The following is a 24,434-nucleotide window of genomic DNA, read 5'->3' on the forward strand; positions in this document are numbered from 1 at the left end:
CACAACATCGCCACCTCATGAATGCACATGGAAAGTAAAATGTATGTTACATTAGCGAATGTTATACCTAGTCGTACCTCTGACCAGACAAATGGCGCATTGTGTTTAAATGTGTGGAATGAATCCTTGATCAATGTAAGGGACGATTTGGGTTTCGAATCAAAAGCTTAAAATTAGGTTTTAGGCTCGTCGCCATATGTCATATTCGTTTCATCCCGACCTTGACCAACACACACCATCGGCTTTCCGGAACGCCAAAAAGATCGAATTCGATTCGTCGAGAACCAAAGAATAGCCACCCTACCCTGCCTCTCTACCTTTTTGCTCTTTCTTAATATACTATTATTCCAAACACTCTTTACTCAACCGCCGTCTTGAGTATTTTCTTCGTGTACAACAAAGCTTCAAGTAAAAAACTGTAACCATCAACGCGGAGCGGAATAGAAGAATAAAGCACTGACTGAGTCACAACATACTCGGTTTGCTGCAAAATAATGCGGACGTAAAAGATGGTGTGCCGTGCATGCCCTCTCTTCCTTCCTTCATTTGTATTACGATTCTTCCACAGATGGTCTCTCTCTCTCTCTTGGTGAGTCACACATAGGGACACCATCCAGCAGCAGCAGCACACAGCAGTTTTCTAAAACATCACTCGGGCAGCTTAGAACATCGTTCGACGCTAAACGGAGATAAATGTGGTGGCACAGGCATTTTCATGAATAATAAAATCGACTCTTTCCCAGTACCGGCGTGGTGTGGAGACACAGCATGGGCAGCAGCAGGGACATTTCCACCCCGAATCCGTCTTTCTCTTTATGGGGAGAACCGCTGCGAGACACCATCAGGCAACCATACACAGCCAAGCCAAGCAAGCCTTAAAAAAGCCACCTTTTTCTTCCGACAACTCGGAGCGGTCTCCATACTTAACTCTCACATATCCTCGTTGTTTTCAAAGCTATTATTTGACTGTCAGTTTAGTTAGTTTCTCGCGGGACCAGGGGGATCTCCTTATACATTCTATAGAAACAATATCGCGTACGGCAGGGTTTTTCTCGCTGTGCTTGCCCATCACATGCACACAACAATTGTCGTTGGTGGAAAGGCACAATTGCACTCTAAAAGGCCGACCGGCCATGGGGGGGGGGGGGGCTGCTGGCTATGGGCAAAGCGCTGTGAACCTAACGATAGTGCTTTTGTTTTAATAATCGCAGTCCGACGCAGGATGCAAGCATTGTCATCACACGCTACTGCTGCCGCTACCATCCTCATTAAGAGGAAGATGAATCTGGTGTTGAGTCAGGTAAACAAAAAAGTTTTGTACCATTCAAACACCACCATTCGTTTCGCGTGGCTTTACTACAGCAACACACAATGCAACCCTAACAATTGTCCATTCTAGAAAAATCAAAACATCACACGCAAAAGCAAGTCGAACGAAAAGGAACTGGAGCGGGGGGAGGGGGGGTAGTTTGGGGGTGGTAAACACAGTTATTACGATTCTTCACGTCCTTGCGCCTATTTCTTATGCAAAGCATACACATGCTTAAATGCGTATTTTTACCTTCGATCGGTGACGGCAATCCTCGGGAGATGATCTCATTGTGCTCCAGCAGTAGCGAATTTATGGAATGCTTCTGCAGAATATCTGGCCCCGTCAGCGATCTGGCAATGTCCGGGCTGGGGAAGTCCTTGAAGGTGGTCTGCGGATGAGAAAGGTTAGAGTAAAGAAGGAGTATAAGAAATGTGCCACAAAAAATTCAATAATAAGTTTTACAAAGGCGCTTAAAGTTAATTTTAATTCGCTTGGCTTAAAGAACTATGCCTAAAGAGTGAACTATTTAAATTTGCCTTTCATTGCAGCTCTTCGGCAAATCTTGGAGAAGATGGCGGAGCAGCAGCTCCATTACTACCATCGCTTCATTAATTTTACAGCCGCATATGACAGCATAGCCAGGGTAAAACTGTACGACGCAATGAGCTCTTTTGGAATCCCGGACAAGTTTACCAGGCTTGTAAGAATGACAATGGCCAACATCACATGCCAGGTGAAGGTGGATGGAAAACCCTCAGGGCCCTTTGCCACCACCAAGGGCCAGGGCGCCAGGGAGATGGGCTTGCCTGTCTCCTTTTCAACCTGGCGCTAGAGAGAGCCATCCGCGACTCGGAGGTGGAAACATCGGGGACCATCTTCTATAAGTCAATCCAGATCATGGCATACGCTGATGACATAGACATCATTGATTTGAGGCTCTCCTATGTAGCAGAAGTTTATCAAAGGATCGAGCGTCCGGCATAGAACCTCGGGTTGGAGATTAACGAAGCGAAAACCAAACGATTTGCGCAGTGGTGATGTACAGATAGGTGACCGCACCTTCGAAGTCGTCCAAAACTTCACCTATCTGGTCTGGTCAAAAGTCAGCACCGACAACAACATTGATGTTGAGTTGCGCGCAATGGTGCTGGCTGCCAACCGGTCATAGTACAGCCTGAGGAAACTTCTTCACTCTGACTGAGTGGACTCCTAAACTGACGAAGCCCTCTTAGCCGCGTTCGAGAGGAAGATGCTCAGAAGGATTTTTGGCCCTGTATGTGTGGAAGGACAATGGAGGAGCCGCTACAATGACGAGCTCTAAGAGCTGTACGATGATCTCACCATCGTGCAGCGCATTAGACTCGTCAGGCTCCGGTGGGCTGGTCACGTCATGAGAATGACACCGGACGACCGTAAAGTCCTTTTAGGCCGTCCACACGGACAGAAGCCCAAATTGAGATGGAGTGATGGCATTGATGCGTCCGCCAGAACGGCCGGGATAACGGACTGGCAGACGACGGTGCTAAACCGTGAGCGGTATCGAGGATTGTTGCAGCAGGCCAATACCGCAAAGCGGTTGTAGCGCCTGATACGTAAGTTAATTGCAGCTCTTGAGGGTCGCCATATTTGTATTCTCATATCATAAAACACTGGAGACAAAAGCGAAATAAGGACTTCCGTTTTTGCACCTTCTGGCTGCGGCTGGCTGAAGAGTTTCGTAAATTTAACAAACGAAAATAAAACAAAGCCTATTCATCCACACTAATGATATGCTTTTATCCATTCATTATCTCACCGACCCAAACAATGTGTTCCGCGCGCCACGTAAACCACTCTCGGAGCCGAAGGCAATAGAGATAAAGCGGATCCCCTGAGTGCTGTGAAGGTGATGATAAGTGATATCACGCCTTGCATGAAACTGGGAAGAAATTAGCGATGATGTGCGCCCTTTGATACGCAACACGGAAGTGAGAAATTCTCCCAAGCTCTGCCGAGTTTTCCATCTTTCCGACCCGGAAGCATTGTCCCCCCACCCCGAGCTTGAACCGGTGGTGGGTTTGCCTTTTTTTACTTTCCATTACCGCAGAGAGCAATTACGCGCTGGGAAATACGCCCAACAGCAGCAGCTCTCGCTCAGGATCATCATCGGCACATACTGATATAATCCAGCAGTCTTTTCGGTATTTTTTCTTTACATTCTGCTAAGCCTCTGGTGGCTCTGCTATGAGTGAGAGCTCTCGAGCTATGCGGCCGGCGGAACCATGCCCTCCCACTCCCAACTCTAACGCGCGGTTTCACTCTATTTGTTATTTTAATTTCCCGAAAGGAAATACCCAAGGATGTTCCGGCGGATGTTCACACTAACGAACGTTCGTGATGTGCGCCCCCCTCCTACTAGGGAAACCAGGGGAGTGTGAAAACACAAGAAAAAAATACATTTCGTAGCAAATCATTCATTTCTAGTCCACCCGTTAAGTCACGTCACTCTCATTGACGTCAACGTCCGGCACGTAGTAGCAGCAGAGGAAAATGCAATTGGAAGCTGTACGGGCCGGATATGGGCTGAGAGTAAACGCGGACCTCAACAGGAAAGCAGAATGATTTACCCGTTTTAACTAATGAAGGGGTTCCTATAAACACAACACTTACCTTCCAAAGGTTTCAAAAACAAGGTAGAAAGGTAATCCTTTGCTAAATTGAATGGTTTTAAAAATTACCATTTAACAATAAATTATTACACAAAAGAAATGTTTTCTTTTAACGTTCATTTAAAAAAACCTTAAAACCAAAAGAAGACGTACAATGGGTATTTGCTTCCACATTTATGCACCAACTAACAATCGTTTCTGGCGTTAGCTGTAAAACCCATGGCTAACCAAACTGACCCCCCCCAAAGACAATTATCACAAGCTTCACTGACATTTTTGCAGTGCTGCTTTCTATGGAACCGCAGCAGCAAACAAAACGCGAAACTATGCGGCTGAGTTTAACACAAAAAATTAATATTAAAAAAGCGACTGCCCCAACAAATAGTCCCCCACCAACAATGCCAGTCAACCTCGCACACCGAAAGGTGCACCCGGAGAGTCGGCAACGACCTAAAGAGGATGATTTTTATGATTATCGTAGCTTAAAATTTCTGTATTTGGTATGCTTCCGAACTAGTTCCTTTGCCGTAGGAAGCATATTTTCATTGCTTCCCACTTTTGCCCACCAGCCAGCCAGTCAGCGCTATACACGCACAAGACTTTTTTTTAATACTTTTGTTTCCCTTTCCCACAAGATGAACGAGAGCATCAGTGCCGTGAAAGCACGCAAACGGAAGAAACGTAGGAGCTGTGATACGTCCAGCGAAGTCATAACTTCTGACACTGGACCAAACTGGACAAGATATCCATAACGATAGAGATAAAGTAAAAAAAAGCAAATCTCTCTCAGCAGATAGCAGGTTCGCCTTTTTTCATCGTTGCATAAAATCGGAGAATGGAGCGAATGATTTTTTTATATAAAACATTGTATCTGCAAAGAAGAAAAAACATTTCCCCTAGACAACAAGCTCACCGTACACAGCCTTAGCTTGTGCCGAAATGTCCGAAAGATTTTGTTACGGCAGTTGTTTGGAATGTCAGCTGCTTAACGTTAGTAGATGTCTATGACGTCGACCGCGAAGACGTCAAATGCCGGACCCCTCTCTTGAATAACATAAAGCTGGCAACAATAACTCCTTCAACCCCCAGAAGCAAAACATCAGCTTTCCTATTTTTCCTGCTACGAATGTAGAGACAATGGTAAGGCATTTTACAAAATTGGGCCGACTTCGTAACTGCACCACTGATTGAAGGGACGCTCCTAGGGACATCCTTTGTGGGAGCAGCTTGTTTGTAGGTATAAATTTGCCTACATGAATTGTAGTTAAATTGGAAAATTAAATTTTGATTTAGAATAAAGTTATTTATATCTAAACCATTCCCCTTTTTCGAGTGAACAAAAATATACTAAACGCCAGCTTAATTTTAAAAAGGAATCCATCGATATCCCCCCCGCTTTGATGAATATCCTCATCCGCTACATGCTTGAATGGATGAATGGACGAAATATCACACGAAAAGGTTGTGTCGTATTTAGCAGCAGCCCAATAAAAGACGCCCACACTCTTCCACCGCACTACTTTCTAGCAACCACCAACCCTTTCAAGTTCCTCTTGCCAGGCAACCACCAAAACTCGCTAGGATCTTTTGTCCACACTTGCAAGAGGTAACTTTGCAGTGAGGGAGGTGGAATTTTATCTGTTCATCCGCAGTTAATCACTCACTAACACGTAATGCTATACACGAGTAGAAATACGACAAAATGACGCAAGACACCGAACCACTTTCGTTCTCCGGACGCAGACTCTCGAACGTCACCCACAACAACATGCTCATTCAAAAAGACTCTGGGGCTAAGGGCTTTCTACGTGTCGTCACGCATTAGTCTTTTCACTGAATGGTTTTCCTCTTATCAGGATTTTCCCACGTCGTCATGAGCCAAAATTTCCCCCCAATGGTTGGAAAAGCCAGCCAGAAACACACATTAAATGCTCGACACTCAACCAGCTCACCCACGTGCAGCAACTTTAAAACTCTGGCAGGCACAGCCTTTTCAAGCCGAATATGCTTTAAATGTAAAAGGAAAAACAAACCTCGCTCTTTCCTGAACAGATACCACCACACACACACACACACACACACACACAAATACCGAAACAAATACGTTTAAAATATTGCTTTCTCTATTTTCCCATCCACGTTCCGGGCAGCGTGTGTAGAGCTGCTGCTGTAGGATAACTTCAGAACACGGCCATTGACAGCTTGTCTTGCAATGGCCAACAACCTTCCTCCATTTGGGGGGAGGGGAGGAGGGATAGGAAAAGCCCCATTTCCGTCACCACCAGGGCCAGGATATACATGCAATGCAAAACGGTCTCTCCTGTGTATCAAACACAACCGTCACTACCATTCGGAACCTGGCGGACTACCGGATATGCGAATGTGTGTGATAGCATTCTCGGCGCGGGCGCGCCTGTGTGCGTGTGTATTTGAAGGATAAAAGGATGACGCGGCGTGATTGTGGTTGTGATAGTAGCTGCTAAGTTTACTGATACCGAAGGACACGATGGAGGTAAATAATGGGGGGAGGAAGGAGCAGCCTTCCCACTCTTCCATATCCTTGGCGCAATAAAATCCTTTTCAGGATTCGCCTCATTCATGACCGGTCGGCTATCCGCCGTTCGGGATGCGCGCAACAGGTGGAAATAGAACTCGCGGGATATGTCGATCCTGACCCGAACCTTGTCCTGTTCGCTCGTAAGGATTCAAAAGCATTACTTTGGGGATGTGGTTGCATTCAGTTGGGCAACTTGTGCGATATATTGCAAACACACAGGGATGGGAGGAATGAAAAGAATTGAGAGAGAAAAAGTGAATTAAAATTATTTTTGATTGGGAAACTGTGAGTTCATATATCTATATATATGGACTGAACTAATTCAATTTTCCCAAAGCTCTTCGCTAACAAGTCTGCAAATTAAAATCCAGAAAAGCAATCTTCTTGATGGTTATACTATACGTTCGTAAAGTTAAAAATTCTATCAAACGAACAACTACAATCAGCACATATCAAACAGAAATTACTAGTAAAAAACAAAAACGGCACGGATAACTTTCAAATCGACCTTCATGAATCCTCAACCCTCTACACCCCTAACATATGATACCCCTTTTTTCATCCATGGTGGTAGTAGAACGTACGTGCAAACGATATGTGTGTGTGATGTGAATACACACTGCGGTGGTTTGCCACCGACAGAACTCTTCTTTGGTGTTAAGGTCTGTTGTAACGATATTGGCCCGCAGTGCTGGAGGCTGATTACAGGAATGATTAAAGGACCAAAGTAGAATGGAACCAACCAAAAAAAAAAAAAAACAAAGAAGACAACAACCACAAGTGCTGTAAATGCTGCAAAACCTGAATGCACCCCAGTAACGGTGGAAATGCTGGGCAAAACAAAGGGAAAAATGGCTGGGGAGAGATCCCACAGTGTGTTCTAGCGCATATGTTTGGCATCTCGCTTTTGTTAACCACCCCTGTGTGCGTGTTGTGCAATGGTCTCTCTCTGTTTAGCCACCGATCAGCATTTTTTCCCCGAACACACTCTCTTAGCCGAACAGTGGCTTAGATAGGGTAGTGGCCAGGGGCATAGCATAGAAGCCTACATTTTTCCGCACTGATGTCGACGCTGCTCCCCTTTGGGTCGTGTGTATGTAAACGTAAGTGAGCATACGCAGAGGCAGTAGTAGCAACAACAGCAAACCAACGCAGCTTCAAATGAGGCGCCACAATGTCATTCCAATGTTTTCCACATCACCCATACCATCTCTCTTCGTTCACCTTCACACTAGGCGCCGCGCGTTCATCCGGTTTTCCTATCATTGAAATGTCCTCAACAAGCACTATGCACTTCCTCTCTCTCTCGATATCCAAAACTCTCGTTAGCAATCGTTGTGTGCCCCCTTCTTCCTATGCCACGAATATTCACCATCCGAGAAAAACGCATATTTCCCGCGATGGATCACTGCCACATCGTGCGGTATAATGGGTACGTATAGTAATAAGAAATAATTTAACGACAATTAAAGATGCGTCTTTCATATTTCTGGAAGACGTTAAAGCAGGGAGATATGAATGAAACAAGCGACGAATAAAACCAGCTGTGGCAATCAAGAATACAAGATCTTGGTAATAGATTTACTTTTTGGTACAGCACTAAAATGAGATGTAATTTTGAATGCGTACACTCTAAGTAACTACACACTGCAGGGCTTTATCAGACGAGGATATTATCATGACACTCCTGATAGAGCAAAGAGAGAAAACTGTTAAAGCAGCTCGATGTATATGCTGAGACAACTTCTCATATGCTGCTGTAGAGTGCTAAACGTCGTAAAAGTTCAATCTCCTCACGATTTCTTCTGCAGCCGTCTAAGTATGGTCCTCTCCCTTCCTTTGCATAGTTCGTCTCTATTGGGTAGATATTGTCCTGTCTCACCAGGGTCATGCAGGCAGCTCTCATAGAGACAGAGGCATTTTGCTATAACAAGTGAGGTTTGCCCATGTCTCTGAACTTGGCTGCCCCTGCCTTCAACAATAATCTACTGCTGAGATAACGCAAATTTGCCAGTAACGTACAAGACTTCGAAAGGGGATGTGAAAGAAAAGCATCAAACGGTAAGTTAGAAACTGATGAACGAGGAAGTGGAACAATTACCGCCAAATCAACTTAACAAGATGCTTTTAACGGTGAAACCGGATGCTCATTAAAGTGCGCGACTGGTAGAAGGAACAAAAATTAACAACATGCAAGAACCAGCCACGATTTTTCTGTTCTGCTGAATCTTTACAAGAAACGAGCAGTTAAAAACATTTATATTGACAACTTTACTGGTTCGAACTGTCCGGACATGTGCGCAAGACCACGTTCAATGGAGGCGCCTGGTGGATCGTACAATAAGCGTGTTGAAATGCGTTATACGGTCAGCAAGACATCCAAATGAATAGTATTTAAAAATTAATAAAAACGAAGCAAAATATAATATAATAGGCAATTAAAAAATCAATGTTTGTTCAATAAATATGGAACTCATTTCGCTATGATAAACGACCACGTAAGACAGTACACGTACCTTGGCGATACTTCATATTCGAGCTTGTGTAAATTCCAAATAAGCCTTTAACTGTGATTGCTTTACTTGTAGCTAATCTACCGCTATAATGTGATTAAAATTCGAGCATCTGCCACGCCCAACAGTACCGAGAGAATTGCTACAGTACCGGCCACCGGTGACAAGGACTGACGCTTCGTCTTTATCGCGCCGCTTCGCATAATCGTCTTTCTGTCTGAACAATTCTCCCAAGTTCACCGCTGCATGAAAAGCGCACCTTAGCACTAGCATACAGGTAGTAACAGATTGTCGCACCCTCTAGCTGCGCTCGCGCGCGTTTTATTCTTCAACCCATAGGTGACCTAACTTAGCAAACGATACACCTCCATTGATAATAGAGGCAAACGGCTTTAAAAGGCGTCGTCCTCCAGTACTTACTTCTCACGGTGCTGCATTCCTAAAGCTATCTACCCCCACCACACTCGCATTACTGACAAGTGGAACGTACTGATTGTTCTCGAATCGTAAAATGCCTATCATGCCGCCTGATACATAATACCTAGAGACACATACACCCAACAAAAACCCACGCAACAGTGAGCAGAAAATACACACGAGACGCTCTTCTAACTTTGGCGCTTTGTGTCGTCTTTTCCCGAGGGAAGGCTGCAGCAGAAACAATCCCTGTCAGCAGTTGGCGATGAGGAGGAGAAAAGCACGGGGAACGCATTCGTCCGTAGATGCCCGTCCGTAATGTAGAGCGAGAGAAGTTCCCAGAGATCGACACGCTTAGACAAAGCAAAACAGAGAGCGCGATACACGGCGCACAGCATCGAAGGATGTGCAACAGGATGTTCAACAGTCGGAAGTGCTTCTTTCCCGTTTGCATCCTGTTGGATATAGAATGACGATGACGATGATGATACCACCGTCAATATACTCTTCTGCCTGGGCTTGTCCTCCTTACTGCTCCCTCTCTGGCTCCCTCGCGCCCGAGACACGCTTTCGGTACAAAAACACGGAACGAAGACTAACGATCAACAAACTCCGAGGGAATGGAGTAATGGCAGTGTGAGTCCCGCTGGTGGTGGTGTATCTGCGTGATTAAAGAGGAAAATGCATCCCCCCATGGCGGCTGTGAGGCGCACAGCCGCCCAAGCAAATAGATGCGTTTAGCGCAAAGAGAGTAGGCCAAAGCTTTAGCTTTAATGCACACACACAACAGCAGTGAAGAGACCATCAATATCACAATATGGGTTCTTCCTCTCTTTTGGGAACTTGTGCCCAGTGCAACATGAAAAGCCGTAGGTCTCATTTGAAATTAAATGCATTTATTAGATTTTTAAAGAACCATTGTTTTACTTATTTTATTCAAAATGTTCCTACCAAAACACGACATTAACAATATACACCAATGGATGGATAAATAATTAAACAAGAGCCACAAAACACACTTCCAGGCAATTTTGCCGAATACGTCATGTAACAACACAAGCACCGTAGAAAAGGTCACAGCGTAACCCCCCCACCCATCCATCTAGGGTCCATAATAATTTTCTTCTCGATCATTTTACATCCATTTTACAACACAAACCCACACACACACATACCTGAACTTCCTCCGAAGCGATAGACGCTTTGAATGGCCGGTCACTTAAAGACGCAGGAAGTGCATCCCGTTTAGCTACCCAAACCCACTTACAACACATCGTGCTACATATCATATCGTTGCAAGTGTCCTGCCACATATTGTTGGATGAATGGTATGTGGCATTTGATTCCTGTTATGCAAAGTCCCAACGATGGGAAGCATAGCCATTGCACAAAAGGCTGTCAGTAGTGGCGAACACACGGGAAATGAATGTCTACACCGCGCTGCACATCGTCCAACGTCCAAACACCGCTCGACACGCTCGGTTGACAGGTGAGAATATTTCTATTAACTTAATAAGTGTATGAGAAGAGTGCCATCCTTGCACACACCGGCATTGAGCACTATACAACGTGCTACACACCTAAGTGTGCGCATCTCCCACGCGGCATCGTGTGTGATGAGGGCCTTTTTGCTTTCTGCAATTGCAACGAGAAGGACACCAAAGGTATGGAACCGAAAGTAGAGCGTGGTGTTACTGATTCGCTGGAGTGTAATGTAGCTACCGATTTCATGACATTTACATGTTTTCTATCAAGCTGAACGAAAAAAGAAAATACTCAAGGATGGAACTGGTGTGTATGAATCAGTATAGGTATTACCGTTCATATGAGCACTAATGCTACACCTGAGAAGATGATTCTTGTTACAATCAAATTATATGATTATCATTTTAAATTCAACACTAACAAACGGCAGAAACAGTTAAATTAAACTTAGCACATATTATTTTATTACTTTTACATTTTTGAACATTACTACTTCCGCCTTCAAAGTCATTTCCGATCTCCGATACATTTAAACTTTTAGCTTGATAATTTTATTGTCTCCACCCTTACCTAACAGCTTTCTCCAGCATTTGTTTTCTTTTATTTCCCCCACGAGCTGTTTTGTGAGGCTAAAATTTGAAGAAAGTTAACCACCGTTAACCAGGTGAATGTGTGTCCCTGCTCTCCAGCGAACTTTACCGTATCTTGGTTAAATCGCACCGCTTTACTAGAGTGTGCATTTTATTAATTTATTTTGACGGGGTTTTTTTAAGGCAAACTCCTCCACCTACTTCCTCTTCACCTCCTCCATCCATTTATCGCTCATACTCCAACGGAGAGACATTTTTCGGTGCTCTGCTATTGGCACCCGTGATCAAACGGTGGAGCAGAGCACTATTAAAACCGAGGAGACGCTATAATTCACACGCTGTTGCGTCGGCCAACTTACGCATGGAGTGTGTTGGGTACACACTTTTACCTTGCCTCCCCCCTTGGTGGTTCGGACGACACGATGGTGGATAGGGATGATGTCGAAGTTGACCAACCGTACAGACACAAAAATACTGCCATGGACAACAGAAGAACCGGTACGGAACATTTTTTGGCGAAGCAAAAGTTTAACGAATAAAAGGGAAATAGTGCGCGAAGCGAGGTGAAAATGGGGAAAACTACCGTAAGTCACATTGCCCAAAATGAACAACCACCAAAAACGTCCTGCTTTCACAACTCTATTCATCGTAATTAATTCGTAAACTCATTTTTTTAACGAACTAGGCAAAGCGCATTGCACACATTTGTTTCATTATGACAGAATAAACATATAAACAATTTAATCATATTAACACCTTATAATTTGTATCTGTACATTCTTCAAATTACGATTGAAGCGCTTCATAGGGAAGTATTGGTTACAATTTGTCGAACATAGCAGAACGCAGTGATACTACAAAATAATGTTGATTAGCAGTTGCTTCATTCGTAAAGCCTCCAATATCAGCTGAACAACTACTTTGCATGGATAAAATAAACGAATTTTATGTGCTTGGGGAACGATTTAAAAAACAAAAAGCCGCTAAAATTACGATCACTTAGATCAGCGCAATATATCTCTACATAGCACTGTCTCAAAAATGCCTCATTGCACGCTGATTCGACAGATGCAGCGATCGCTAATTAGTATTATAATGTATTCGTGAAAGGTGAATTAAATTAACTAGGGCAACAAGAGGTTATTCCATTAGGAGGAGCTGAAGATCATGTTGTTTTTGGTTGAAGCATTTTATTTAAAGAAAACTCCCCAATGATTTGAAAGATAATAGCATTACATTGAAGTACTTCACCACAAAATGCACGATAAGCCACATTGAGGATTTTGCAGTGTTATTATTGCCAATTTTAATCCAACAATCCCTCAATTGCAACACATGCAATTGGCACAAAAAGAAGGCTGGAGCGTTAATCATTTCTTTGAATTGTTACGCTTGGTGATTGACACGAGTTTCGATATTTCTAACATGATGACTAAGCAACAAAAACTGAGCCAGAAAAACTTAGAAAGAGCAAACACAAGCAAATTCCTCAATGCATGAAATATGTTCAGTTTCAATATATATGTACGTACACCGAACGTCTTTTCTCGTAAAGGATTCCACGTGTCCAGGCTGAATAAAATGAACCGTCTGAAGGGCATTTACGGAAACGAATGTATAAACCGACACTCGGCGAAGTAAACGAGTAAAAACACTCACCTGTTGCAGGGAAGGCATCCCTTCGTCGGTATGTTGCGCACTCTCGGGAGAGAACTCAAATCCTCGTCGTCCTGTTTTGGGTGTCGCGGCGTGCCTTTGGCCCCTCTTCCAAGTACTTGCAAAAGCTCACACTTTTACTCACACGAGAGTAAACACGATGGAGGAGTGTTCACGGCGGCTATGACGAATTTTGCGATTCAAGCGATTCGAGCACACAAGCATACAATATTTGGTTACACTCTAGTCCGCACACAAAACCGGCGACGAAGCATCCGTTCGATTCTAATGCACAGCCGTAGTGTGGTTGGTCATGAGACGCTGCTTTACCAACACACTCGCAAGAACAGTGCGGTTAAAGGAACGACAAACGTCTATGTAGTGTTCGTTGCCAACTGTCGTTTCTTAGCCTCTGGCCGACAACTTCCAGGTACAGAGTATATCCGCTGTGTTTCGTTCCGAAGCGTTCGTCCTTAGCAGCGAAATCGGAAATGTTTTCGAAACACTCCTTCCTCTCTCTTCTGCCAGATGCTGTTGACACAGGACTCACAGTCAGATCTGCTATCTCCGAGGCGGTCGAAAAGCTCGCGCACACGTTTCGTGGAACTGGTCGGCAAAGTTCAAGATTGCCGGTATTTTCTTCCAACTCGAGTGTAGTGAACCCTTATTTCTATCTCGTAATTGTTCCCCCCGATTGCACACTTTTAGGTGCAAAACAAAACAAATAAATAAATAAATAAACGTTTACTAGGCACACGTTTAAACAAACTAATGCACGCCGTTCTGGCGCTATATTGACGACAGATGATGCTGATGTGTTGTCACCCCGTTGTACGAAACTTTCTTTCGTAGCAGACACATCAATGTTTTTATGTTTCTTTTTCGCACATCGAAACACAGCTGGCTTAATAATGCACGCCAGCATTCACGCATTCACTTATACAGAGCACACATTCACGCACAAACACACAAATGCAAAAATCCGCGATCTCACAGGAAAAGCGTATGAACGTCCTGCGCTCCTCCTCCTCTTCTCCGTTCGGTTGGGGCGCTACTCCAAAGGAAATAAGAAAAACACACTAACTAAACTGGATCCTAACAGTGCGCGCTGTTACTGGCCGTTACACATGCGGCAAGCTGGTGGGTATATATATATGCCAGGCAGGCACAAGGAATTAAGTATTCATAGTTCGTGTCCGTCTCTTTTATCGCGCCCTATCTCTTCGTTGCAGGTCCTCCTCCTCTCGCACAACCGAACTCATTCGCGATATTGCTTTCTGTAGTCAGTTTCCTTTTTTTTTCACACTTTTGTTGTACTTTTCATTCTCCCGCAGCCTCCTAAAAACTTATTCTCAATCGATGCTGGGTGAAGCAGCCTACTTTTCGCAAATATCACGTAGCACTTTCCAGCAGCGCAGCATATTCCGATGTCCGTCGTGGTGTTGGTACACCTCACCGGCAATCCACGCTCGTTAGTAGTGGATGGGCACCACCGACACAACTTTTGGCACGCACCGAGAATAGGGAAGGCTAAAACACGAAACGATAATGCATCCGCGATCCACAGGAACTAACTACACCAGCTATTAATGTTTCCCTTTGATGAACGGCATGCAAATGAAATGAAGAAAACATGAGTAATAAAAACAATTAGTATAAATGTATAAATTCAGCGAGAAAAAAAAACTTTACAATTTAGAGACATATTTCAACATTTCACCCCAAACTTCACATATTAAATCACTAAACTAAAAAATTAACTTCAAACCACAACCTTGCACACAGTTGAACGGTCAAGCAGTGTGGATGTGTGCGATGTCCTTCGATAACCTGAGCGCAGCAACCACACACAACACACACACACAGTTTTCGCCAAAGCTTCTTCACACGATCCGAAGCAGGCGGCGCACGCCACGGCAATGAGATTGCTTTTTCTCGAGGGATTCGATAAATCCTTCCGAAATTGTACCAGCGGCAGGATGTGCTTTCCCCAACCACACTCACCGAGTTTGCGTGTGCCGGACACGAAGCAGCGGCTCAAACGGGTTGTTAAAACGAGAACACACACAACACGATAGAAAGAGAGGAAGACACTCTGTGTGCGAGACACAAAATGGTTTTCTGCCGTAGTACAAACGCGTGCTAACGGTAAATTTCTTCTCCAAAACCTCGTACGAGGACTCATGTACACGCAATAGAACTTGCATTGATAGAAGCAATTTTACTTTTACAACTTCTCAAATTAAAAAGGGAAAACATTTTTGAACCAAAATTTTCCACAGATAAAAAGTATCTATTGAGACGAGGACATGAAAAGTACATTTAATTTCAATAGAAAAACACACAACCACACTATAAACATAAGTGAGCCCCTCTCGACGATGATCATACACGTGTGCACCAAACCGCTTTCGAACTGAAAACAAAATGGAGGATCACTAAAAACTTTGCAAATGCGACTCAGAAACTACAGAGCCGGTCAAAGTCTAAAAACGACAGCGGTTCGCACGCTCAGCTAATGCAAAATGTGTCGATCTTCCTTTTTCTTCTTTTTTGTCTACTATTACAAAAGAATCTTCCTACCATTCTTTTTGCTTTCTTGATAAGATTTTACCCGCAGCTCGATTGTCAAATCTTGGCGCACGGATTGATGGTCCGATCGCGACTTGATATCCGAGTAGTCTTTTTTTCTAAAAATTATCGACAATCAACTTGTAGGTTCGAACCGGGCTCCAGCAACGAAGAAAAAATACACCAACATTTTTACCTTCACTGACTACATACAACAACCAAGCGTGCTGCGGCGACGAAACGGATAGATCGACTGACAGAACATTCTGCAGAACGGTAACGGTCAACCAGTTGCCGGTGACGACGTTGGGGAATAACGGAACTGTACCGATTTTCCGATGATCACTACTACACAAACCCGATCGAACAAAAGGAGACGTAAGGCGTGTGTGCTGGTGGAACAAAAACCTCCCATACTTATTGTCAGCGAATTCCGTGTAGCAGTATGCGTCGACTGGTCGACGACTGGTTCAACGTGAAGAAGCCGTCTTCTTGGACTGGTTGGAATCGTGTGCGACAGTCAAAGTTGGATATTTATTTGCTACATCAATCCTTGCTTATTGTAGCAAGGCCATTTTTAGAAAACTGGACAATTTTGATGTGTTCTCCTCGAAAGACGGAGTGGTGATGGTGGGTGTGAAACATATTGCGATTTCAACGTGTGAGCAGGATGTATTTACATTAGAAAGCGCCGGCTCCATGGCCTATCACACAACCACTAAGGGAAATGAGTCCTTGTTATCAGTAACTTATTCTTCCACGCCATTTCAACAGGCATTCAGTGGGGGGGAAAAAACTGTCCGAAAAATCTATCCCTACCCGCAATACTTCTACCGGTGTTGAGTGAAAAAACTTAATACGGAAAATGAGACACGGGCTAATGCACCGGTAACTAGGATTCGGCCACGGAACGCAAAACACACACTGCACATGCCGGGACCGACACAACACACCGATAAACATTATCCCGATGCACCACACCCAGCGAAGAATAGGAAGAAAGCCTGGACGGGCACCAGTGTAGGCCTCTTTCACTCATCACACTATCACCTCCGGCAAGCGAATATTATTCATCAGTTTGTTCCTGTGTGTGCTTGGGGTCGAGCTTTCCAGAACAGCATCATGTCATGCAAAGGAATAGGCTGGTTTCTAGCGAAATAACACAACCACATTTTCGCGATTCTTTATCCTGGCACGCTTTGGACGATACGGTTTTTGGCTGTTCAGAAGTCTTTTTACCGAAAAATATCGCACACAATCAAGCACAAAATTACAGCACTACTACCTTCTTCACATTCACTCCAACCGGCCGTTTTCCTATCGTTAATGTGATGATGACCGCCTGTCCCCACACTCTTTCGCGAACTGCAGTGATATAAAATTCAATTTCGGAGGATCACTCATCCGGAAGTGGCTGAACAGATACCAGAGAAAAAAGGAAACAGCACAATCGCACACAGAAAGTAGGCACTTTAACCCGGAAGTCACTCGATGGCGGACGTCTCCCAAACTGCGATGTTACCTTCCGGAGCAACTGAAACAATCTGCACGACTGGTTCGCTGCGGGAGGACGAACTAACGACAAGTTCGATCAGGCTGCTGCTGCTCTACAATACAGTTACACCACATGTAGTAGCGCACTACGCCATCTTCACTACGCCACACACAACGAAAGCGCATCCAAGGCATGCTGTGATAAATCCGCATACATCACCGAACACACATTGAGAACGCGTCGGGACGGATCAACTATGGAACAACAGGCACCGCACACGGTCAAAATTCAGTTCAAAGAGTTAAGTAATTATTTTGTTTGTTCCATTTTTTTAAAACTAATATGAACAGTAAACAACGTGTCCTGTCGATGTATCAAATACTTTTTAAATCATTCAATGTTCAATGTCCGTGTGATGTTTCCGTTTCATTGAAGAATTGGTTTTTATGAATCATTTCGAATTGAAAAATACACCTTTTTTCAGAGTTTATTTACCTATTTTATCTCAAACCATGTTTTTTACCAATGTGTAAAGAAGTATGAGAGAGCGAGAGTCGCACGAAATTACTGAATTTCCAGCGCAACCATCCTTGCGAATCAAAATATGGCTATCGCATCTACTGCTTTTCTTTATTCATTTCACATACATTCACACACCGCACCGGCCCAACCGGTGAAATCAAGCTACAAAAAAGGCCGGCGCAACCACTGCCGTTGTTGGGGCGATCTTAATTGTTTGCTGTGCTGCTCGCACACACCAGCAAAATATTATCAGCCGCACTAGCACGCAATATCCCTCAGCTGACGCGATGTGTGTGCTGGTTCGCTCGCAAGCATCGCCGCTCCGATTGCTATGTTGTTCATTCTCTTCTAGTGCTCACGTGCACTAACACGACTTCACACACGCGCATGCCACCGGAGAGACTCCCGTACTGTGGCGTATACGCGTGTGAAGTCATTCGGAAAGGATACCCTTTTTCACCCCTAGCAAGTGGGAGGCCCGATAGAAAACTCTTCACAGATGTTCACTTCCAAAACTAAAGTGAAGAAAGGTGTTGGAGCTTTTTTAAATACAAGAATAAAAATATACGAGAAAACTCGCAAACGGGATATTTGTCTGTATGGGTGAATGGACGCGTGTTCGTTTAGTTTAAATGCATCAGAGCGCAAAACCACGTGGCGACGTTTTTCTCTCTTTCGAGCACGTGCTGCTTGAGAATACATATTGAGAAGTATGTTCTAGTCAGGTTCGTTCTGGTAACTAAGTGATTGTGTTTTGTTCAGTAATATTGTTAAAAAAAAATTACTTAGTAAAACATTGATTCCGTTTTTGTTTGCGTTTTGGTATTGACACAGGAATGTTTCAAGAAGTTCCCGCGATACCAGTTGATCGACCAGCACCAAGATTTGATGAAGATGTGATGTGGCGACAAATTTTGTTGATCTGGTATGCTCATTAAGAGGCACACGGTTTCGAAGGCAAATGGCCCAGTTATTTTCTTCTCACTAGTCGAGATTGTGGTGTGTAATGTGATTGAACAACATCTCTAAACTTCCTTTTTTTGTGATGTGTTTATTCGAATTTTATTGTAATAATCTGTTGGTTTTATTTTCTTATTAACCTCAGAATGTGTTGTGTGTACGAAAACAATGTGATCAAATGTTGGCATTTTAATAGATCTATCCAGCAATATATTAATAAAACTCAAATGTTTGACACTTATAAGCAGTTTTTATTTTGCTGTGGAGCCTTTTTAGTCATCATAAATTTAAAATACATTCGGGTCTTCCTCTAACTGTCATTCCAAATACAGGTGCGTTTCACAATACGCTATTTTCCTGCGGTGAATACATATAATTTAGAAGGGCATCTTCAACTTGACCACGGTACATCAACCCTTTTACTTCGAATTTGATAACAAAATTTTTATAAGTTGGCCGCATTTCTGCAGCAAAACAAAAAACATCCAAACAATTTAAATAAAATAAACTTAATCAGTGCATGATTTTGGTGCACGGCGCTTCCACTGTTCGCTAGCTGTCAAAGTGGGCTTGAGGATGTTTGTTTATTTATCGGCCAGAACTTTTGACGCAAAAACATTCTTTTCCACGTCGAAATTTTATTGTTAATTTTGTGTTCGGATTTCGGCATGTGAAAAAAATGGCCAATCACTCCTTGCCGGAGTGGTAACAAATTAACGATAACAGCAAAATCGTGCACAGTGATAGCAGCGGTCCGGTGTAAAGTGCGGTCAAAGCAGCACCGCATCTCTACCCAAATCGCGGTATTCTAATTCGTGGCATCGTACACACTCCGTGCCTTTGTGGCGGGTGATTGTGATAGGTGGTAAAATGAACAGAGATATTCGTCTACGGATTACTCGAAATCACGTTGGATTAGCCACAGATAGATAAGTGCAATTGATGATGCATTTGCTGTTACAGTGTTAGTGTTGGCATTAGCACTTCTGCCACTGATGATGAGTTTAACCGGTTAGTGACCCCAATCGATACTGCAGAGACCACGCAGGGCAAAGTGATATTTTTATTTTCATTTGGGTCGGTTTCTTGATACGTTGAAAGAAAGGACAAGTTGTACAAGAGCAGCACGTAAGTGAAGCAACATAACGTCTGAAAGAGTAATTTTCTTCAGCGATACGACACCAGAAAAGCTAGTGCCACAGTCGCCGAAAATCAATCAATAATTTGAGACCATGTTTCAGGTAAGCGAGTACACGTGCGGGGATTACATAAATATTCCACCGGTAGCGCTGTCAGACGCACCGGTTGCCAGGTTATCGATAAAGTTTTCATACGTCTTGTTCATTTTTTATTTATATACGTTCCCTTTCATGCTTATCCCATGGGCAACGCTGGGCTGTACGCCACATTAGCCGCCCGTTCAGTCCTCTAGATCGAAGCACCCAAAAGTGAAGGTGCTTGATCCGGATATAGGTGAGTTGGGTGAAGTAGGAAGCGTTTGTTCTTAAAAGGATGAAACAATAGCGTGTTTGTTTCGTAATTTGAACTAAATCCTGCTGTTTCATTATCATCCACCAGATTATTCGAAGGTGAAAAGTGTGCACAGCATATCATCATGGTGGGGAATCGGTGGAATATTTATCGTCCTCTTCGTTGGCAACATCACCAACTACACCAACTCGCACCTTCCCGATGGTCTGCGTAACGCGCACCTCACACACTTCCCGAATGCGTTCATTGCCGAGCGCGCCTGGAAGGACCTGAAGATACTGAACGATTTTGGCCCCAAACCTACGGGAACGTACACGAACGAGGTGCTAGCGGTCGACTTTCTCAATCGCGAAATCTCGTACATTGATCAGCTGAAAAACCGCAACCAGCAGCTGATCGTACAGAACCAGATCGTATCGGGCGGGTACGTCGGCGTGTACATGAACAAGTCGGCCGCGAACGTGTACCGCAATGTGCAGAACGTGGTGGTAAAGCTGGTGGGACGAAGCGAAACCTCTACCCGGCATGCGCTGCTGCTCAACTGTCACTTCGATTCGGTGGCCGGTTCACCGGGAGCAAGCGACGATTCGGGCAGCTGTGCGGTGATGTTGGAAATTTTGCGCGTCCTCTCCCGCCAGTCGGAGGTGAACCGGTACTCGATTATCTTTCTGTTTAACGGTGCAGAAGAAACGCCCCTGCAGGCATCGCACGGCTTCATCACCAAGCATCCGTGGGCTGCTGATGTGCGAGCATTCATCAATCTGGAGTCGGCCGGTTCCGGTGGCAAGGAAATGTTATTTCAAAGCGGCCCAAAGCATCCGTGGCTGATAGAAGCTTACGCAAAGGCGGTTCCCTACCCGTACGCACAGGCGGCCGCAGAAGAAATCTTCCAGTCCGGTGTTATCCCTTCCGATACCGATTTCCGCGTGTTTCGTGATGTTGGTCGCATTCCGGGGATGGACTTTGCCCACACGGCAAACGGTTACCGGTACCATACGCGGTACGATTCGATCGATTACATTCCGCTGTCGGTGCTGCAGCGTACAGGAGATAATATACTGGCGCTGACGAAAACTATTGCCAACGGAGACGAGCTGGGAAGCACGGAACGGTACGCACAAGGCTACATGGTATTTTACGATTTCCTTGGCCTGTTCTTCGTATCGTACTCGGCCGATGTAGGGCTAATGATCAATTTGTCCGTGGTACTGCTGTCGATCATTATACCGTTCCTATCGCTGGCACGATCCACCAGCGGCACGCACGGAAAGCAGATTCGTTCGGAGACGATGACCGGCTTTCTGGCAACGTTTCTCGGTGCCGGAGCAAGCGGTGTGCTTTGCTTTTTCATCGGTCTCCAGCTCGATACCGTGGGCCGGTCCATGTCGTGGTACTCATCTACGAACCTCATCCTGGGCGTTTACTGCTGTCCGGCCTTGCTGTGCCAGTGCATAGTGCATTTGCTGTGCGATCGTTTGTTCGGTAGCAAATCGGTTAGTATTCTGCTGTAGTGTTTCATACTCCAAATGGCAGGGTTCGTTATTGATTCTCACTATCTTTGCAGACACCGTTGAGCCTCGCCCTCAAAGTCCAGGCTCGACTGAATGGCGTGAACCTTTTCTGGGGCATGATTACGCTCGGCATCACTTTCACCGGCTATCGGCTGGCATACATTTTTATGGTGCTGATTCTGTGCTCCCTGTGCTCTAGTACGCTGATATCGATGCTCGGGCTGCAAAACACGGTCCACAAGTGGTTGCTCATCCATACGCTCTTCCAAATTGTCGCCCTCGCCTGGAGCACACAGTTCTACCACATCCTGATGAACATGTTCGTCCCGATTACGGGCCGCATTGGTTCGTCCATCAATCCGGACGTCATTGTCGGCACACTGGCCACCTTTGCAACGTTGTTCAGCTGCAGCTACCTGACCCCGTTACTGTTTTTGCTCAAAAAGACCGATAAGCTGATTGGCGAGCTGGTGGCCATAACGCTGATCGCACTGGTACTTGCATCGTCCACGCACGTTGGCTTCCCATACCGTGATGATGCGGTCAAAGCACCGGCCGTCCAGCGCCACTACATCACGCACACGGTGCGCAAGTTCTACGATTACAATGGAGGCGAGCGGTACACCGATTCTGGGTTTCTGCTGCAAGAGCTTGATCGGAATGCGAAAAAGACGATTGAGGGCATTGCGATGCCCGATGTGGTGACGCCTATGCGGGAGATCCCGTCCTGCGAGAAAGAGCTGTTCTGTGCCATTCCTTTCTATTCGATATGGCATCAGGTTTTATTCGAGTAAGCTCCTTTATACACCTTATCCGCTTGTTTCCCCCCCTACAGTACGCTAATTTCTCATTTGTCCACTGCTTTCAGAAACTACTGGCTGCCTGGACCTGCACCGGTTGTGCGGCAAGCGGTTACCGTTTCACTCAGGGAAAAGGAACAGCTGACCGAGCACGAGCATCGGTTGCATCTCGTGCTGAAGGGAAGCTTTCAATCGTCACTCATCATTGGCCCAAAAGCAGGCTGCAGCTTAAAACGCTGGAGTTTGCTGAGTGAAATTCCGACCCCGATCGAGTTTAACGGACAGCGAGGACATTTTGTGCTGCTCACGGCAGGCGTTGAGAGCGAACCAATGAACATCACATTGGACGTTCGTGTAAGTTTGGTTTCTGTTGCTATTAATTGATCGGTTATGTGAAACGGATTGTTGTTTTCTTCTTCTTCTCCCTTTTAGCATGAGCTGAAGAATTATGATGGTCCGTTGGTCGATCTGCTCGTTACAACGACACATTGGGAGTATCACAAGGAGCACACGCCCGTGTTCAATCGCCTTCTGGCGCGTGTACCTAGCTGGGCACACGTCGTTCCCTCCGTAGCTGCCGTCAACAGCTATACCTACTAGAATTAGTGCTTGCTCTTTTCTACCTGCACAAGGGCTTCGCCTCCCCCCCCCCCCGCCCCACGGAAGTGCGTCTTAATCTTTTACCACAAATGATATTAAGCAAAAACCTAACCGCATTCTCACTTCAAACACAAATTCGAACACAGCTTAATCTCACGTTTCATTGCCTTACGAGATACTGTTATGAATCTACCCGACGATTGAATCGGCTAGTGGAAGCAATAATTAGATATTTACGATTCTCACGCTTGTAGACAGTTGTTGCACAGCAAGTAACTCTACAATTTTCTCCTTAATAAGCAATTAAAATACTAATAACAATTGTGCGTTTATTAAAATTTTCTTCATACCAGAAGTCGTGTAGGGTATAGTAATGGTTTGGTTTATTGCTCTCTACTACTAAACTTTCAATCTCTAAAATTCCGAAAGGATAACAAATCGGAACTATCTGAAGCGGAAAAGACTTAGATTATCGTTCGACTTACTAATGGGTAGGGAAGGGTTTTTTTTGTATTACAATTACAAACAATATTTAGCCAGAACCAAAGCTTGCGCGGAAAGGTGAAGTGCAATATGCTGACACTAGATTTACGTGGTCGAATCTCTTAAATCAGACATTATTATCCCCGATAAATAGTTTAGTTTATTATGTTCCTTCTACGACCGTACGCCATATAGAACGTTCATCGCTGCAGCACAAAAATTTGAATGGTGAAAAAACAAAGCTTTAACATCGTATATGCCAGTAATGGGTTTTTGTTGGGTTCAGTTGATTAAGTGTGCATGGAGTTATACACCAAAACAATTTGATAACAAGCAATGATAACGTTAAACGAATTGTTTCTTTCGTAAAACACTAGATTCAATAAAGAAAACGCTTAAAATACGCAAGGTATTATTGGTGGAGTACATCTGAAGCTCGGTTTCCGTTACATCCATCAAACGTTCAAATTTATCGTTGTTTCTAGTGGCGCCATCTGTTAGAGACTAGCAGAGCTACGCACTCTTTTTAAATTTCTTTACAGTGAATGAAGAGTTCAAAGCGTACAGAAAGTATAAACAAATATTATTACTTGTACCTACAATGTACGGCAATTCATTAAGATTGAGATAGATCTTACAATAATCTTCAATAAAATAGCTACATGTAGCTAAAAGCCTAGAACGATAGCTTTTTTTGTATCAGTAAGAAAACCCGAATTAACCGGATCGGAATTCGAATAGTATATACTTTACTTTTTCCATTTTACCTCAACCTATCTTGAAATTCTTCGCTCTTTTCGAGTGAAAAAAAACAGCCATTTCA

At 44.4% G+C, this 24,434-nt stretch overlaps 2 protein-coding genes across 11 annotated transcripts in view; one reads left to right on the forward strand and one right to left on the reverse strand.

Moving 5' to 3' along the window:
* LOC118505428 overlaps window positions 1-17,330 on the reverse strand; it is a 33,219-nt gene extending 15,889 nt beyond the window's left edge. For 2 of the 9 annotated variants that reach the window (XM_036041201.1, XM_036041192.1), the window contains exons 1-3: window positions 17,035-17,265; window positions 13,182-14,775; window positions 1,562-1,700 (exon numbers count right to left, since the gene is read on the reverse strand). In XM_036041201.1, the coding sequence (XP_035897094.1) occupies window positions 1,562-1,700; window positions 13,182-13,199 (157 nt within the window). In that variant the 5' untranslated portion in view covers window positions 13,200-14,775; window positions 17,035-17,265. Of the gene's footprint in view, window positions 1-1,561; window positions 1,701-13,181; window positions 14,776-14,952; window positions 15,099-15,945; window positions 16,069-17,034 lie in introns of those variants that run through there. The other 7 variants (XM_036041197.1, XM_036041196.1, XM_036041195.1 and 4 more) reach the window with 7 other exon arrangements.
* A 1,965-nt stretch (window positions 17,331-19,295) lies between these two features.
* LOC118505429 (endoplasmic reticulum metallopeptidase 1-like) lies at window positions 19,296-24,014 on the forward strand. 2 transcript variants are annotated; one of them, XM_036041203.1, is made up of 7 exons: window positions 19,296-19,737; window positions 19,828-19,967; window positions 20,139-20,199; window positions 20,305-21,710; window positions 21,782-22,518; window positions 22,597-22,882; window positions 22,961-24,014. In XM_036041203.1, the coding sequence occupies exons 2-7, from the start codon at window positions 19,959-19,961 to the stop codon at window positions 23,126-23,128; spliced, it is 2,667 nt and encodes an 888-aa protein (XP_035897096.1). In that variant the 5' UTR covers window positions 19,296-19,737; window positions 19,828-19,958; the 3' UTR covers window positions 23,129-24,014. The 2 variants fall into 2 exon arrangements, with proteins under 2 accessions (XP_035897096.1, XP_035897095.1); XM_036041202.1 differs by having other exon boundaries at window positions 19,296-19,967.
* The last annotated feature ends 420 nt before the right edge of the window (window positions 24,015-24,434 follow it).

This window comes from Anopheles stephensi, chromosome 2 (genome assembly GCF_013141755.1).
Source record: "Anopheles stephensi strain Indian chromosome 2, UCI_ANSTEP_V1.0, whole genome shotgun sequence".
Lineage (NCBI taxonomy): Eukaryota > Metazoa > Arthropoda > Insecta > Diptera > Culicidae > Anopheles > Anopheles stephensi.

Bases quoted from the DNA above. Each gene is read 5' to 3' on its own strand.
- LOC118505429 (XM_036041202.1), top strand. The intron at 22,519-22,596 runs GTAAGCTCCTTT...CACTGCTTTCAG, and splicing joins TGGCATCAGGTTTTATTCGA to AAACTACTGGCTGCCTGGAC. The intron at 22,883-22,960 runs GTAAGTTTGGTT...TCTCCCTTTTAG, and splicing joins ACATCACATTGGACGTTCGT to CATGAGCTGAAGAATTATGA.